This window comes from Sorex fumeus, unplaced genomic scaffold (genome assembly GCF_029834395.1).
Source record: "Sorex fumeus unplaced genomic scaffold, SorFum_2.1 ptg000043l, whole genome shotgun sequence".
Classification (NCBI taxonomy): domain Eukaryota; kingdom Metazoa; phylum Chordata; class Mammalia; order Eulipotyphla; family Soricidae; genus Sorex; species Sorex fumeus.
This window is the reverse complement of record NW_026606100.1, coordinates 43,013,952-43,033,484: the sequence shown is the minus strand read 5'-3', so window position 1 is coordinate 43,033,484 and position 19,533 is coordinate 43,013,952. Positions and strand designations below refer to the sequence as shown.

The window sequence follows — 19,533 nt, the reverse complement described above, 5'->3', positions numbered from 1 at the left end:
GTTTGGGACTGGACCTGCCAGTAACTAGACAGTTACACCCACCAACTGCCGTGTAACTCCAACAACGGCCAGGATCCAGAGATCATCACACTCAGCTCCTGGAAGCGCGCGGCCGCATTCGCGACCGCGCGACATCTTATCATCTCATTCCTAATTCGGTCAAACTGGCAGGCTACCAAATGTAACATGCCCACACGGCAGAGTCTGGCAAACTCCCCGTGGTATACCCAATATGCCAAATACCAGTAACAATGATGGTCTCATTCTCCTAACCCTGAAAAAGCCTTGAATATGGCACTTTAAAAAAAAAAAATCTCAGGGCTAGGACGAAGAAGACGTTACTGGCACCTGCTCGAGGCAATCGACGAACAACAGGGTGGTCGTGATCGTGAATGTCCCCAGTCCCCCACCCCCACCCCCCAACAGTCTTCTCTATGGCAGGCACTTTCCTCCTTTTTAGATTAGTGGTTTTACATTATTTGGGTAAACAGATCACATGGTAGGACCTATTTTAAAAATTTTTTAAAGCCGCCATGCTTTTCCCGATGGAGGTTGGACACTGTTCTTAACTGTGCCTGGGGCACAGTTTGTCTTCACATGCCCGTCGGTAGTTCTGCTTCTGCTCTTTTTAATATAGGACATTCTTACAGGTGTGAGATGGTATCTTATTGTAGTTTGATCTGCAGTTCCCTGATTTTGAAAATGAGCACTTTATGGGGGTGGCGGTGCTGGGAAGATGGCTCAAAGATCTGGAGCTCATGTTTTACATGCCGGGGCTCTGAGGTGGATCACGGCACCACATGGTCCCCCGAAGCACCAACAGGTGTGGCCCCAAACCAAAACAAACGAAACATTTTTTTTCTTGTTTGTTGGTACTTGGATTTCATCTTTGGTGAAGTATCGATTTATCTCTTCTGCCATTTTTTAAATTGTTTTTTTGTTTGTTTGCTTTTTGCTATTATTGAGGAAAACCCATTGATAATTACTTTATTAAGTATTTTAATGATATTTTAAACATCAAATAAAGGTTCATTTGATGTCCATACATGTCAATGAGTATTCTTTTATGATGGATTGATTCCCTTAGTAATTCTATAAAGTCCATCCCTTTTTCTTGTTACCCTCCCTGTTTTTCCCCAGCTTGAGGTCTACCTGATATAAATATAGCTGTCCCTTTCATTCCCCGGTTACCATTTGATTGTAAGATTTCTTTTTCAACCTTGTACTTTGAGCCTAGCTTTATCTTTGAAGCTCAAATGATAAAGTATGCAATTTGTATTATGCATTTAATGGCGTTTACCTCTGTGTATTCTGTGTGTTTTTGAAGTTGTCTATTTTCGTTTGCTTTTCTCTTGTCCTTTCTACTTTCATTTCTACCTCTTGAGTGATGTATATTTTTCTATATAATTTAGAAAAATTAAATCCAATGTGACTTTAAAAAATGTTTCAGTTAAAAGGAAGGTTTATCCCAGGAATAAAAAGATGACTAAACATAAAAAAGCAAAAATTATACAATTATATCAATAAATGTAGATTTATATATACTTTCTATAACAAATTTATAATGAAATTAACAAAATTGTAATGGAATAATTCTAGGTAATGTACATAGGAAGTTTCTTCATAATTCTTTTATTCCCCCAAAGCTGGAGAAAATATTAAGCTTTGGGGAAAAATTTAGTTATATTTATATTTTTTTCTTTAAGAATATGAGCATGATAAGATACCACCACTAATAATGCTTAAAAAAAAACTGAAAATCTGACTAGTATGAAGTATAAAGATAGGGAGGAAAAAAAGATAAAATTGTCACTTTAACTGACACTTATTAGAAATTGAGAAGCAAATTGTAGTTTTTGCAGAAATGACAAGGTGAATCTAAAATACAGTACTAAAAGGAATCCAAAAGAGCCCAAACAATAGTGAAAAACAAGAAAGTAGAAGAATTCTTACTTCTTGATTATAAAACTTACTAAGTTATAGCAATCAAAACAGTGTGGTACTTATCTAAGAAATATATTAAGATCAATGGAACTGACGAAGTGTAGCAATGTCCATGCATTAATAAAATAATAAAGGTTATCAAGACTATTCAATGGGCAAAGAATGGTTTTTAATAAGTGACTCTGGGATACCTGAATGTCCATATGCGTTTATGAATTAAGTTAGATATTCCCTTCCAAACACTGCATATAAATATCAACCAAAATAGATCCATGACCCACCTTTAAAAGCCAGGTCTATAAAACTCTTAAAGGAAAACAGGAATAAATCTTCACGACCTTGGATGTGGCAATAAATTCTTACACATGACACCAGAAACATAAGCAACGAGAGAAAAAACGACAAATTGGGAAACATCAAAGTTTAAAACTCTTGTGCGTTAAGAGACATGACTAAGAAAGTGAAAGGACAGCCAACAGAATGTGAGAAAGCATTTGAAAGTTGTACATCTGATAAGACATTTATGCTGAGAATAAAAAAAGATCTCTACTAACCAACTCAACCGTGCAAAATATAAGCCCGCTTTGAAAAGCGGCCAAGAGGGGCCGGAGAGCTAGTACAGCAGGCAGCTGCTTGCCCTGCCAAGTGGCCGACTTGGGTTTGACTCAGGAGACCTCACATGGTCCCCCGAGCAGCGCGACTCAAAGTGTGCACCCCAGTGAAGTGAGTGTGGCTGCGAAGTCCAAGCACCACAACCAAGAGGGCAGCCTCTGGTGAGCCCTGACCCCAAAGTGTGCGAGCACCAAAACCAGGCCTTGCGCTCCCGGAGCGGGCCTGGGCCCAGCTACCCCGCAACCAAAGGTCTCCCGGCACCCTTGGTCATCACCAAGGATAGGGGAAGGCGACACGCTTGCAATTATTTGAAGAAAGAAGTGAGACATATAGCGCCCGCTATTCTTCACTTCTGTACATTCAGAAGAGGCCAACTGGTAGAGACAGAAAGCAGACGTGGCAGGGAGGACACAAGGAGTAACTGTAACTGGCATGAGGGTCCTTTCTGAGGGGAAGGAAAACATTCTAAAACTGGTTTATGGCTGTGGCTGTAAAACTTTAAGTTTACTAAGAATTCTTGAATTTATATATTTGAAATGTGTGAACTATGCTATGCAAAATATATCATAATAATGTTTAAAACACAAAAAACATATGCTCGACGAGGTCAAATACAAATAAGAAGAAATGAATTAAACATATCAGTATGGCTGCATGCAGTCATGTTTACAGCGGAGGAATGACAGGGAAAAATGGGAGTAGGATAAAGAAGAACATATACATTAGAAGAGAAAGAAATCATAATTCTGCCTCCTTGCCTATTTTTTAAGGCAATAAAGGTAGCCTAAATTTGGGGTGATTATGGTTTTACTTAAAAGGCATCTGAAATGCAGTCAACACCCCTGTACATCGCCAGTGTGACCCAAAAAGAAAAAAAAAGATAACAAAAAAATAAATAACGACCTTGTAGGTCTAAGAAACAGAAAATCCTCTTTCTGCCATCTTGGGACATGTGGAGGCCAACTAGACAGACAGAAAGAGCTGGACGGCTGCTGTGCAAGGCCATTTTTTGCTGACTATAAGCAGGTCCTCAAGAACCTGGGAGAGCCCAGAGCTATTTTTAAAACCAAAGGTGTCAAGGACCTGAGACAGTGAGCAGGTAAGGTGCTTGCCTTGCACACAGCTGATCCATACTCAATCCCTGGCACCGCATAGGGTCCCCAGAACCCCACCTAAACACAGAGCCAGGAGTTAAGACCTGAACACAGCTGGCTCTGACCCCAAAAAGCAAAGAACAAATTAAAAAAAAATGAAGGTGTTTATGTCAAAATAAAATTGAATTTCATCTGGGCAAGAGATGTGTTTACACATACAAAGCAAAGAATAACACAGTGAGTTCTGATGCCAAACCTAACAAACCAAAACCAGAGTAATCAGGTGTGTATGTGTGTGTGTGTGTGTGGGGGGGGGGTGACACACAGACTTCCTGTGCCCACAGACACTTCAAGTGATTAAATGGTTAAAGCAAATTCCAAAGCAACCTTCCTACTAAAGCCTTTGACACAGAATTCATGAAAGGCTGTTTAAATTTAATGAAAAATAAATACCATGTAGGCATTAAAGAGAAAATACAGATTTACAAACCACATGCCAAGAAATCATAAGTTCCGTCTGCCCATCTACGAGATACAAGAGTTCTGTCTAAAACGGAGAGACCGCAGATACCTCTCACCAACGGAGTCATAAGAGATTAGCTTAACAGTCTCCACAGAGAAAATTCTTAAGACTTTCAAAGAGTAAGTCTGCAAAATTTATAAAATCACAAAATAATTTTCATATTATGAGGAACAAATACATTAGAAAATGCTTCATTAAGCAGAAATTATTTACTTATAAATTCATACAACATATGTCTGGTGAACACATACAATGGGCTAAGCCCCATGCTATTTTAGGACTAAATTATGGTAATGCTGTATGTTTTTTCTCCTACTATTATGTCTTAAGGTTAGGAAGAATTTATGCCTAATATTAGAAAAGATCAAATAAAACAGACATAATAATTATACTGAAATAGTGAGAAAAGAAAACTATATCTAAAAGAGTTATGTTTTGACCAATGGATTATACCCAGTCATATATTAACCAAAAATCTTAATATATTATTTACATATAAATGTTAAAAGTTATAGGTACTTCTATAATTTAGTACAATGCAGTTATAGCATTCATGTGATAAATATGAAAATGGTGAGTTAAAGACATAAGATCATGTATGTACAGTATGATTACATTTAAAAAAAATTCTACGCTAGTCCTTTTAAGATAAGTTTATTCACACGAATAGGAAATTTCTAAAACGAGAAATTTTAGCAAAAGTTGGCTATTTCTGAGAAACTGAAATAGACTGAATTACAGGCTTTTAGCCCTTATGTTTTAATTAACTTTTAAAAATCAAAATCTAGTAACTTTTATAACAAAATAAAACCAATTTTTAAGAGTACTTGCTATGTCCAAGAAAAAAAATACGAGCTGAAGGAAGATGGGAATGATATAATTTTTCTTGTTTTGAGAAAAATTTAACCGAATTTTAACTGAAAAGGACAATGTATCACTTCCTAAGTAATCACTGGGAAAATACCTCAAATGGGAGTTTTTGAGAGATTAAGTATATGACTGAAACAAAGACGGGGGTGGGGGGGAATTAATGTTGGAGAGAAATGCAGCCGACTCTGGTTCAATCCCTGGCATCATACGGTTCCCCAAACACCACCCCTGAACAGAGCCAAGAGTAGCACCTAGGCTGCCCCAACTTGCTACCCCTCCAAAAAGTCTTAAAGGGTATATTTTCTGCAACAAATACAAGTGGATGTACAGAAACACAAGACACTTGAGTAAAGCAAGTGGCCCTGGAAAAAAATCTAAATAAGGATACTTTGAAGTATTTGCTCTCATTTTCAATACTTAATGTTGCAAATAAATATCAGTTATCTTGTTTAGGACTTTTAAAACTTTTCTTAAAATTAAAAAAAAAATTACCTTTCTGATTAGGTGGTTTTCAGTATCTGCCACATAGATGACATTATTCATTATGGCTACACCCTGTGGTGAATTAAAGGCTGATTCTGAAAATATTCCATCTTTTCTTCCAGGGTTCGGCCCTAAAATACAAGGTAGACATAAGACAAGTTTTCTCCTTATGAAAGTATCTCAGAGAAAATCCAAATAATAACAATAAAATTTGAATTTAAAGCTGTAAATGAATATAAATGAAAAACACTTCGAATTAAAATGAGAAAGCTTCCCAAGAGTTGCTTTTCTTAAAAGTGAGTTGTTATTGACAGGGCAAATAGCGGCAGAAGGAATAAAATCAACAGGAATTTAAGAATTAATACCTGGGCTAAAAAGTGTTCAAAACAAATTTTACTCTTTTACCATCTACATAGACAATTTCCCACAATTTAATAAGATTCACATTTTTTTTTAACAATACAATACATGCCAGGAACCTTTCGTTCGAAAAATACACATGCTCACCAAATGGTGCAAACAATTCATAGAGGTTCTCAGATCCCTAGGAAAGGCATTCAAGCATTTCTTAATGATTCAAGAGGCCCAGATTAAGGATCCTTAATAGTGATGCGTATTATTTTACTTTGTGATAAAGTTTTATAACACCTCATACAAACTCGAAGAAAGAGAAGAACGGCCGGTCCAATGGCCTGGGCTTTTGTAACACAGGTGCAGTTTCAGGGGTGAAGACTTCATAACTTAGCAAAGCATCACTTAATGCTGTGACCCAAGGCAATCCACACAGTCCTTGAGTGTGCTGAAGGGCTCTACGCTAGACGCTATCGAGAGCAGTGGAATGCAGTGGCAGGAACATGAATGCGAGGCTCGCCACACTTGATTTAAATCCCACTTCTGCCTCTTCCTGCTGAGCCAGATGATTGGGCAAGTTCTTCGTATTTTAGTTTCCCTTCTGCAAAGGGAACTAAACATAGAACTAACTCACAGTAGCACTCTGAGAACTCACGAAATACAGTGACACTGGTGCTTAGAATAATGCCAGCAAAATATGCACTTCTTTCATTTTTCTTATCCTACTACTATTAATAGTGGTGGCAATGCTCCCTAAGAACAAAAGTGGGGTCACTTCCAACTGGAAAACACGGTGCATAGAACTCTCTCCAGCCTGACACATGGAAGGCGCGCTTGAGCAGTCTCAGAAGTACAGCCACAGCCACACCAGAAATCGGTGAAACTATACCGAGCCAGGCTCCCCTGAGTGCATCTAACTACCGAAATCTTTTTCTATATTATAGAATAACCACTAAGTACATCATGAGATAATCATGATGAGAAATGTATTTGAGAGGGCTGTTGGTTTAACAGAATACTCACAAAGAGTGAATATTTGAATATTTAAAAATATTCACTCACAGAATATTCAAAGTATTTGAATATGAAAAATGTCTAATCATTTAAACTCAACTTATTGTGTTCTCAGAACTGCCTACTATCGACCGAAATACTAAACAGTCAAAACAAAATAAGCAGTGTAACAAAGCAACACTCAGGAACTATAAAAAATTTAAGAGTGAAGGAAATAATATCTCAGTATGCTGAGAGTAGCACCAGGGCTTAGGAATATGATTAATTTATTTGCATTAAGAATGCAGCTATTCCTACATTATTTACTAATGCTGCGTGGGTTACTACTAAGGACCGTGGAGATAAATTACTTTGCTCCTTGACTAATTCAGATGTTCATTCGGTGAGAGAGCAGAATTAATAAGGGTATTTAATAGATCTTATTATGCCAAATACGGCCCTTCTCAGCATTAAGAACAGAAAGATAGGAACAAAAGCTACCCGTGACGTATGCGATATGCCAAAAACAGTAACAATAAGTCTCACAATAGAGACTTTACTGGTGCCTGCTCGAGCAAATCGATGAACAACAGGAGGACTGTGCTCCAGTGCTCCAGTGCTCTGTTCCTCCTGTTCCACTACGCCCAAAGGCGACCGACTCGGAAGTACACTGGCATTTTGGTTTTTTCCTTCCCCCACGAAGGAGATGGGAGACCTTGGGGCTGGCAGGACTGCTCTGTGGCATGAGGTGGAAGTTCACAGGTGCCCTGGGTGCATTGGGAGCCAGGAACCATCTTCCAGGTCCTTTTCTCCTGGGGATGCCAGGCAGCAGAGCTGGAGGGTCTCCAAGGAGCCAGTGCCTGAGGCACTGAGAGCAGCCGCAGCTCGCTTACCAAGCTCCATTCTCAGACTCTCATGGGAGGAGAATTAAAGGATGTGCAAATCAGGGGCTGGAGTGATAGCACAGTGGGTAGGGCGTTTGCCTTGCACGCGGCTGACCTGGGTTTAATTCCCAGCATCCCATATGGTTCCCTGAGCACTGCCAGGGCTAATTCCTGAGTGCAGAGTCAGGAGTGGCCCCTGTGCATCGCTGGGTGTAAGCCAAAAAGTTAAAAAAAAAAAAAAGAATGTGCAAATCAGAGGCCATTTTCATGTCATCTAAACTTCCCATTTCCAGGGCACTTCCCATTTCCAGGGCAGTAGCCTGGTCTTTAAAAAGATATATCTCTATTTTGTATGGGAAGTCAATCATAAGTGGAAAGTGCCACTAATTCATAATGTGCATTATACATGAGTGTAAGTAAAGCAGTTTTTTTATTAAAAAAAAAAAAGAAAAACCAAGACTGAATATACAACTCTAGATAAAAACGACAACTTAAAGCTGTCCTTCTGATTTCAAAGATATTTGGAGGGGTATTTTTTGAAGAAGTGTAAAGATAATAATCTAGAGACCACATATTAGCAAAATTAACTTGTAATAAAATTAAAAATTAACATACACAGTGACTCTATAACTGTTATCATTTCAATTTGAACATATTTCCTTACACAATATTTTTACTGTCAAACACATTAGATCTCACCATTAGATAGAAGCATTACCTCCAATGCTATACTGGATTTGCCCGTTCTTCTCGACGACCAAAATTCTATGATGTCCGGTGTCTGCTATTACCAGTCTATTGGAAACATCATCTACGGTCACTTTGCCAGGAAACAGCAAGGGTGATGGCGGCAAAGAATCCTTATAGAGTTTTACTCCAACTTTATGATCTTTGATTTGTCCCCTGTCTTTGTAATACTTTAAAGCAATCGAAGTATACAAAAATAATTTGTCTTTGTGCCCTTCTCCAACTAAAGAAAATAACATGTTTCCACGGGGCCCAAGAATGACCAGAGTTGGCCAGCAGGACACTTCCAGCTCTTGCCAAAGGCTGGCATCTGCATCGTTGACCACAGGGTGGGTGATGTTGTAGCGGAGAACAGCGCTCTGAATGTTCTCCAGGACCTTCTCGTTTGGAAACTTAGCCGAGTGAACACCAATGATCAGAAGACCATCTAAATGGGAAAAATTTGAAAGTAAATATAACAAAGTACTGGAGTTTGCATATGCTCAATCACACAGTGATATAAACAGCCCAGAGATAATAGAGAAAAACGCAGAACTAAATAAGTCATTTAAAAACACATTTTAAAATGTAAAAAAATGAACAAAAAAAGAGAACAAATCTAAATCTCATGAAAATCTTGGTGACTACATATAATTGTATATAATGAAAATCATATGATTATTTTAGGATTAAAGTCTTTATGCTCTTTAGACAAAGCTGCAAAATACATCTCCAGAACATGCAGAAATGCGGTAACATTTCTCCATCTGGTGTGTGCCCAGAATGAGATACAGAACTGCTTTATGTTGGGATTCAATGTCACACTGTTTTTTAAAAATTTATCTAACCTAACAACACAACCGAAGAAGAGGATGTGACAATATAATCATATTTCTGAAATAAAAGGTCTCTTTAATTTATCTATAATTCCTGTTTATAGTTCTTAGAACAAACCTTACTATGGCTGGCAAGAGTGTGGACAACTATAAACATTCCTTTTCTAAAAGTTTGTTAAGAAGTTCACTGTATTACTGGATCACTGTCATTCTGTTTTTCATCGATTTACTCAAGCAGGCGCCAGTAACATCTCTATACGTCCCAGCTTTGAGATTTTAGCAGCCTCTCCTTACTCGTCTTTCCTAACAATTTGAGGTTCTTTCAGGGTCAGGGGAATGAGACCTGATACAGTTACTGTTTTTGGCATATCAAATACCCCACGGGGAGCTTGCCAGGCTCTGCCCGTGCGGCCAGGATACTCTCAGTAGCTTGCAAGTCTCTCCGAGAGGCATATATATATAGTTCTATCTATGATTTGTTGCCTACTGTCTGAACCCCATCAAACATGGTGTGGTAATTATGAAGTTAGTATAGAAAAAATAGAGGCGAGATTCAGAGTGGGGAAAAAATCAATATGGACTACTATAGTCACTGTCACTGTCACTGTCCTCCTGTCGTTCATCAATTTGCTCGAGCGGGCCCAATAATGTCTCCATTGTGAGACTTGTTACTGTTTTTGGCATATCGAATACGTCACGGGTGGTTTGCCAGGCTTTGCCGTGAGGGTGAGATACTAGTGAAGGTAATAGTGACAACATAAATATCACATTTTCAACACTCATCAAAAACTATGTGTGTCAGCATAAAAGCATGTGCGTGCACGTGCATACACACACACACACACACACACACACACACACACACACACACACACAGAGGAAACTCTTTGCTATGTAGGAAAATGCTCAGAGTCCAGTGGAAATGCTACTGCCTTTTTGGTTCAAGTAACTTGGAAAACTGAAATTGTGGACGAAACCCTGAAGGGAAAAAAGAGAGGGTGATTCCCCATTTCTGAGTGAAAAACAAACACACCTCATCTTCACTGCTAAACCACACGTGTGTGAGATAAACCCAAACTCAAATAGCAAATGCCTCAAGAATGGAGAACTGAATTACCGGGATGAGTGAAGGAAGGATCAAGAGTTCAGAGAAGACGAGGAGAAACGTGTTGTGAACCCACTGGGCAGTGTGAACCCTTTACCGACACCAAAGCTACCCACACGCTCCCAGGAACCCCAGCAGATCTCTCCGTAACACAGCTGCCACAAAGCACGTTTGTGACGTTCAAAGTCTGGGACACAGCTCCAAATCACCAACACTCACAGGATACCACCACCGAAAAGAAGCAAACATTTGAATGAGGAGATGAAACTCTCCCACTTTAACTCCTAATCTTTGCAAAAATTCCGTCCAGCTTGGCAGTTCCCACATGTCTTCCCCTGTCATTTACCTTATGCAGTCCATTATAAGGGGACAGGGTAAAGGACACAGGGGGAAGAGCTCTCAGCTCATTCCAGTGGCCCTCTACCAGTGCTCACCAAACGCTCACCAACGTGGCAGCTTCCTGCACACCCTGTCATGGCGGTTTCCACACCTTTACCATGCGCGGATGGGAGATCTCTCATTCCAGAGCCAGCCCTTGTGCCCTCTCTGGAGATCAGGGCAGAAGCATCCAAGCTCCCACTCATGGGTTCCACCCAGCATCACCTCAGAGCAAACAATATGGCTCTCACCCCAGAAATCTGTCTGGAACAGGGATCAAAGATCAAACACTATAACCAAGACTCTTACCACTTAGGACGTGGCAGGGGGGTTTGGATCTCTTTTGCAAAAACTTGAGGCAGAGACCAGTCAATGCATATATTTTCCACTAGCTCACACCTTTCCACTTAGAAATTTTATTGATTGGTTTGGGGGCCCACACCTGGTCCAGGGGATCATGTGTGGTGCTGGGGACTGAATCAGGGTCTGCTTCGTGCAAAACTGCTTTAACCTCTGTGACGATCTCTCTGCCCTGGCTGTCACTGACCTCCCCCTACTATCTGCATGGTAGCTTTGACGCTTGTACTTCCCTTCATGATGGTTAGTAACAACTCCACCACTGTGTGAAGGTCACGGAGCGAGACTCCACAGACCCAGCTGAGGTGCTGGGAGCCATGGCGGCCTGTGGGGCCCCCTTTCTCGTCCCTTTCTTTTCTTTCCATCTTACTTTACTGGCATTCTCTCTACTTTTGTCAGACTAGATAATTTTTTTATATCATTCTGTGGCCCGTGGGTGACACTTTTAGATTCTGCCCATTTAGCTAAGCTGGAATTGCTTGCGTTCTTCTATTCCCTACCTAATTCTGGAATATCCTGGACCACAGAGATATTCTGTGGAAAAAACAAACAAACAAATAAACAAACAAACAAAACCCAGGATAGCACAAAAGGAAACTGCAGACCAGGACTGAACTACAGAGATTCAACTTGAACTATAGTCCTCTAATCTCATTTGTTTCTTTCTTGAGCTCCTATTCATTCCCTAAATTTATTTCTCTAGTTTATCTGTTCCCTTCGGTGAGAATTTAAAAGCACATCAGCACGTTTTATGGGAACGGTAGTGAGGGAAAAGGCACCCCAAAGACTGCCGGCCAGACACGACTCGGCAGCCCTCCTGGTATAGAACTTGGCAACATGCACCCGGACACTAAATACACTTAGCCACGACCCAGCCATCCTACTCAGACTTTTACTCTGAACATATGCTACTAGCAATAAAAATAAATAAAAAAAAAAACACGTTATCTACAAGATGAGTCACTGGCTGTAGCTGAGAAATAGTAGGAACAACCCAAGGGCCAAAACAACTAGGAGAAAGAAGAAAATAACTAATTAAGTCTATCTCATGCACATACAGTATTCCACATAGTTGTTAAAAGCAATCAGAAGTTCTTGATGAATTGACATAAAGTGACTGCCAAGATATACTGTTCTACTTTTTTTTTAAGGGCAAAACGCATAGAAACACTAGAGAGTTCCCTTTTGTGTGAGAGGGGGGAAATGGGAAACAAAAATTTAAGACAGGCATAAAAACCTGAGCCTTTCTGATTGCTGTGTGATCCAGAATCTAGGACAGACCAACTTCAAGGACCCAGGAAGAGGAGTGAATATACCTCTTACATAGTTCTGACTGAAACAGATGAAACAGAAAAAAAAATGGGGGTACCTAAAAATACACACAGAAACAAATCTACCTGTACTACAAATAATGAACAGAACTTCATGAGGGCAGGTAGAACTAGTTTAAGCCCATTTTTAAATTAAGAACATTTAGAAGAACCCAGTAGCTTTGGTTCCTTAAAACTCTCTCCAGTACTCAGGGACCAGAACCCATAGTACAGCAAGGAGGTGGTGCTCGCTTTGCACGAGGCTGACCCAGGTTTGATTCCTGGCATCCCATATGGTTCCCCATGAGCTACCAGGAGTAATTCCTGAATGCAGAGCCAGGAGTAATCTCTGAGCATCACTGGGTCTGAAAAAATTAATAACAACAACAACAAAAAAAAAAACAAGAAGACATCTCCAATAGTCAAAATATGCATCATACACTATATGAAAATGTTGGCACCAACAGTAGTTTTCCAATATTTGGAAGAAGTGATGCTGATGGGGAAACCGGAACCACATGAAGGTACGAGCAAATAAAGAGAATGGGAAGGGAATCCTGGGAGAGAATACCACAGCAGGGGAGACAAAATGGGAGAGACTGAGAAGGTCGAGTGACAGAGAAACAAGGGTCGCATTCAACAAAATGAGGGTGAATTCCAGAGAGCGTCAGCAGGGAAGGCACAGAAAGAATTCACATCTTTATCCTTCACAGCAAGGGTGATGCAAAACATGAGAAACAAGCTTCAGAGAGATTTCAAACTAGACTCAGGACCTTTCCCTGCAAAACCGCCCTTCTTTTGGGGGGGTGGTCACACCCGACAATGCACAATGGTCACTCCTGGCTCTGCACTCAGGAATTACCCCTGTTGGTGCTTGGGGGACCATATGGGATGCTGGGAATCAAACCCGGGTCATCCACATGCAAGGCCCTAGCTGCTGTGCTATCGCTCCAGCCCTCGTAAACCCGCCCTTCCTACAGCTTCCTGTCAAGGAAGGAGAATGTCCCCATTAGACATAAGATAATGAAAAATTCCAGATTAATACTTATACTAATGTATCATATCATTTATCTGAGCCAGAAAACTCTGTAATAACAAACCTGCCTCTTCTTATTATCTGCATTTATGTCATCCATGATTAGATCAGTAATTCCTGCTGATCCTGTGATTAGTTCAAGCTATTAATACATCCTGTAAGGAGCACAAAAGCTTCCTCATTCCTTGTCTCTGACATCCATTCTTAACCATCACATTAATTTCTACTGAGAACTTAGACTAACGTTTAAAAACACACAAATCTAGGGCCAAAGAAATAGTATAGCAGGTAAGGAACCTGCCTGGCACGCTACTGACCCCAGCTTGACCTTTCCTAGTACCACAAGTGGTTTCCCCAAGTTCCACCAGGAGGGAGCCTGGCACATTGCCAGGTGTGGGCCGAAATGGAAAAAATGAAAAGGAAAAAACATCAACCTGATCAGGTCGCCATCAATCTTGCAGAAAAGCAGCCATCTGAATTTCACTCTTCTTCCTATAAAAATGAAATCTCGTCTCTCCAGCATCTTCTCCACCCCTCCAGCCTTCCGTCAACTCCTCATGAACGTCACCATTTTTCTTCCTTCAAGGCCCTCACAGTGGTTCCTCAGGGCAATGTTCTCACCTTTCTCATCAAGTAAAATCACCCTTGTCTTTCAGGTCTCAGGCTCAATTTTTCCTTTTAAGAAGGCTTGGGCCAGAAAGATGCGCCTTGCGTGTCGCTGACCTGGTTTGATCCCCAGCACCACTAGGGACCAGTTCTGGCATAGTGCCAGAAACAGCCCCTGAGCATTATTGGATGTGGCCGCAAAACCCAACCAAAAAATAAAAGTAATTCATCCAGGTTGAACATCATTGCTTTGACAGGAATTTTCCTTCTTAGCACTAATCAGAAATAACAAAATTATTTTTGTTATTATTTCATTGTAAGTCTTTCCCCTATTAGATTATTAATTCCTATTAATTTGGGAGACTATAAGCTTTCTTGGTCATCAGCATAGGAAATATAGGAAATGATAGGAAATAAATCATGTCTAAATAATAATAGGAAATTAATGGATAAGATTACAATGAAGAAGCCATCTGTACACTATATAAACCATATCCAGATTGTCTAAATTGATGTACATACAAACAACTCTGCCACCCATTTTTGTGTCAGGAACTTTGGAGAGATTTTCCTAGAATGTTTTGGAAAACAGAATCTCATTAGGGTAGTGGGACAGCTCCAAGGGCTGGAGAACATGCGGAACACGGACAGGACCCAGGCTCATATCTATCACAAAGTCTCCCTGATACTGTGGGGTCTGGCCTTATGGGTCCCCAGTAGCACTACCAAAAAATCTCTCACTAACCTGTACTTCTGCCAATCAAAATTCGTAACTAACCGGCCAGAAGTCACAGTTTTTAGGTACAGCACTATAAAAAAAGATTTGGATGAAACTAATACTAAGATTGAAGCTTTAAAATAATGAATTTGGGACTAATGACCCAACCGCTGAATTCTCCCAGGTCTTCAGGCTGAGATCTCTGGATGGGGCAGGGGGCAGGGGGATGGGGCAGGCCTAGTGCCCCAAACGCACCTGGCATCCTGGGGCGTATAAGCACCCAGCTTCACAGCTCCACAACTCATCTCAAAGCGATGCCACGCTGCTGAATCGCCCTGAATTCCAGAGATCCTGCAGTGCACCACACCTCCTAATTTCACAGCACTAACAGCCCAGTAGGTGCACCACTAATGAGATGGGAAAATTGCGTAGAAACCCACTAAGCTCAAGGAGCAAAAAAACACTAACACAGAAGGCTCAATTAGCACCTAACAGCTTAGCAAATCCACAGATAATAACTTTAGTAACACCACTGTGAGATATATGCTGTAAAAAGTAATATATATTATTTTGTGCCTGCTGGCAGGGCAGGCCTGGGCGAGGGAGTGGAGGATGGGGGGTGTTTCACATTGGTAAAGGGGAAGGTCACTCACACCCACCTTTGGTGGGATTGGTGTTGGAATGTTGACTACCTGAAAGAACCATATTATGAACAACTTTGTTAATCAAGTGTTTAAGTTTTAAACGTAAAAAATAATAAATGAATGAACCTGTTGCTCAGAAATAGTTACTGAAACTATGAATTATAAATTGAAGCAGGTCTATGAAATCACTTTATTTTAGTCTGGGGGAAGCCATCCTAGGGGTACTCAGAAGCCCGGGGATCTCGCCCGTGGGTCAGCACAAGTGTGTGAGGATATCTCAAGGCTTGTGTCCTCAGGTGTCAGCGAATCCCTGGGCTGCCTGTAGGGGTTGGGGGCCTCCAGGCCACACTGGCAATGCTCGGAGGGTCATGTGCCACTAAGGGATGGAACTGGGGTCAGGTTTAGGCCAGGCATGTGCCCTAACCACTGTACTATCTCCTGGCCTGGGAATATTTTGTAGAAACTGAGACCCCAAACTGGGTGGGACAAGTGAGTAGAACAGAATGATCAATAACAGTAACTGAAACATATAAACTGCAACAAAATTCTAGTTTTAAAATATCTGCAAATCAGTGAAGTATTTCTGTCAATGAGTCTAGGCAAGTGAGATGTTAGTGCACTATGATCTACTTCTTTTAATAAAGTGTATTCGATATGCCAAACACAGTAACAACGAGTCTCAAAGTGGAGACGCTACTGGGCCCACTCTAGCAAATCGATGAACAGCGGGAGGACAGTACAGTGCAGTGCAGTAGTTTGATGTATGGAACATACTATTTATCCCAGTATACTTAATTAAATTCGAAGACTGAAAAAAATTCGAGTTTCAGGCGAGAAAAACAACTATCGACTGAGACATTTGGAGATCTAAAAGTCAGGAATGATCTTTCTAGGCAGGAAAGGCCCAGGAAGGCCATTCTCGTGGGAGGAAACGCATTCAGGCCCATTGCGAGAAAACAATGGAACGGAGCCAAGTAAAGCCAGGGAGCAAGTAAAGTCAGTGGAGGAGACAGAGACAAGGAAGGGAGAAGATGCTGGGAGGGCTTCAGATTTTATACCAAGAAGAGAAATAAGAAAGGATCAAAATCACTAACAGTAGACTAGAGACCAGAAGTAAGTCAGAAATCCTTCTCATTTCAAAAAATTGCCATTACCTTGTATCCTCATTAAACACCCAGAAAGTCTGCCATAAAATGACCAACTTTTAAAAACCGAGTAAGGACATGGATTAATAAATGCAGAGAACACTCATCAAAAGGAAGCACACGAGTGGAGACTCTAACATGGTGGGCCTGACTGCTGGGCATCCGGGCCAGGACCACGGCAGCCTGTGGCACCAGGCACATCCTGCTTTTCGAGGAACCATGCGGATGAGGCCCCAGGCGACACTGGATGTTGGACTTCCTTTGGCCCTGAGGAAATCTGGTCCCTGATGCCAGGAAGAAGCTTCCAAGCTTCCCTGGCCACTGAGCTTTCCTTGGGGTAAGAATTCAAAAGTGTTGCCACTGCTCCCTCCTCATGGGAGAAAATCATGCAGCTGTCTGTGGAGGCCAGTTTTTGGGTCAACGGGCCTGGGAAGCTTGTGTGTCTTTGCCCTGCTGATTCTGGCCGCTTTGTACTCCCTGCCTGTATGGAGCACTTCACAGTCCCGAAAGAACGCTACTGTGAATTCCGTGAGTCTTCCTAATGAATTCACCACTCTGGGGAGAGCTGTGGAAACCCTCACACACAGCAAAATCATATACCATCTCATTTCTCAGCTTACTTTCACTATAAATTCCAAATACAGTCGGATCATTCTTAATAAGGTATGAAACGGAAACCTAGCACATCATATATAACGGGAACTCTGGCATTTACTCAGTAGTATTAGAGCATTTAGATTTATGAAAGCCTCATTTAAACACACATTAATGAATAGATATATATCATAATCATAGACTGTAATGATAGCACAGTGGGTAGGGTGTTTTCCTTGCACGCAGCCGACCTGGGTTCGATTCACCTATCCCTCTCAGAGAGCCTGGCAAGCTACCGAGGGGGATGGGGCAAGCCTGGCAAGCTCCCCGTGGTGTATTCGATAGGCCAAAAACAGTAACAACAAGTCTCACAACGGAGATGTTACTGGTGCCCACTCGAACAAATCGATGAACAATGGGAAGACAGGGCTACAGTGCTATATATCTCACGATCATAGTTTTAAAATATTCCAAGTTTTCTTAATAGATGTTTTCTTATGAAACAAGTGCTTTTGAAAAATCTGAGCAAGGCCAGAGTAACAGTACAGCCAGCAGGGAGCTTGCTTTGCAAGCAGCTGACCAGGGTTCGATCCTCGGCAACACATATGGTCCCCCAAGCCCCATTAGAAATGATCCTGGGGCACAGAGCCAGGTGTAAACCCTGAGCACAGCCAGATGCAGCCCCCAAACCAAGAATAATTAAAATTTGAGTATAAAGTATATCATTAACACATTCAGCAAAAAGAGGTAAAAATTTTAGAAACAGAAAGGAAAAGAAGGCACTACAGCGTGTCAAATCAACATAAATGTACACACAGTTAAGCTAGGACCACAGGCACTTTCTTTTAAAATATTTGACTCTCAGACCATTTGTTACTATTAACTTGTTACTTTTTGCTTTCGACTCTGGCATTTAAATTTCTCTTAAGCTACTCAAAAGCATTGACTGGTCACCATTACGAATTTGGCTTTAAAATCTGCTTTGCCAAGAAAAGAAAGTGAGTTTGAAACTGGGTCATTTTTCAGGGTGCTTTTGAATTAATAAGCACTTTCTCACCCAGCCAACAATTCTGGCTTACTGATAAAATGAACTGAATATTCCATGGGATTTTAAACAGGCTGCCGAATGTCACTCCAAGAATGCAAATCGCACGGCTGCAAGCAAGTTCGGAAACACGTCAGGCGGGAAGCAGACAAGATGCTCAGCTCCCCGAGAGCAAATTAATTTAGTGACAGCTTACTGACCTTGTGTGCGACAATCTATCTCGGGGTATGCCTGCTTTGGGGGAACAGAAATTGAACCTATCTTCTAAGCAATATAAAAATCTATTTTCATTTCTAAGTATTTTCAAATAGCAGCATACTTTCCAGAATAATGTTTCTTAGAAATTACAATGCTGAATCCTCTTACAAAGCATTTTACCGGTCACAAGTGTATCTGTATGTGAAAATAGGTGTTTTTTTTTTCTTTTTGGTCACAATGTATTTATATTAAAAACACAGGCAATAAACTGGTAAAGAGATTATAAGGAGTCTAAGAAATCATGAAATTTGCTTTCAGTGTAATTGACCAAATTTCATCTTTTATTTATTTTTGTTCTGTTTTAGTTTGAGGACCACAAGGCAATGCTCCAGAGTTTCTCCTGGCTCTGCACCCAGGAATCACAATGAGCGGTGCTCAAGAAACTATATGCCAGGGATCGAACCCAAGTCTTCTGTGTGCAAGGCAAGTGCCCTACCCACTATACTATCTCTCCGGCACCCAGATTTCATCTTTTAGAACAGATAACTTTAGGATCCTTATTACTTCTTCAAAAAGTTACCTATGGGAGTGGGGTGCGGGCTGCCCAGGCCAGAGGGCACCAGGATCATGTGGGAGCAGGAGTGAAGAAGACCTCTCATTGGCCTCTGTTTGGTGGGATGGTTTGAACCCAGGTCCAGTAAACCACTGAATCGTCTGCAAGGACCTAATTTCAGGATTCTTAGCCTAATCTCTAGTCCTTTGCTTTTTCTTTAGTTTTTGGACCACACCTGGTAGTGCTCAGGGATTACTCCTGGCTCTGTACTCAGGGATCACTCCTGGTGGGCTCTGGGGTCATCTGGGATGCTGAGGATTGAACCTGAATTGGTCATATGAACAGCAAGCACCCTCCCCACTGTACTATTTCTCTGGCCCCCTGTAGTGCTTTTCTAAATTACAAATCTCATTATTTTATTCTTCTATTAAACTAAAACCAACCTAAAACATTCCCATTTTCAATGGAAGGAAAAAAAATCAAAAAGAGTAAGAATTTTATGTGAAGCCCTTTACAGTGAGGGTCAGA

General features: G+C 40.9%; 1 protein-coding gene across 1 annotated transcript in view; it reads right to left on the bottom strand.

The window, feature by feature from the left end:
* Positions 1–19,533, bottom strand: part of NHLRC2 (NHL repeat containing 2) — a 55,509-nt gene that overhangs the window by 31,600 nt on the left and 4,376 nt on the right. The window contains exons 3-4 of the mRNA XM_056120648.1: positions 8,473–8,928; positions 5,536–5,657 (exon numbers count right to left, since the gene is read on the bottom strand). Of these exons, the coding sequence (XP_055976623.1) occupies positions 5,536–5,657; positions 8,473–8,928 (578 nt within the window). The remainder of the gene's footprint in view (positions 1–5,535; positions 5,658–8,472; positions 8,929–19,533) is intronic.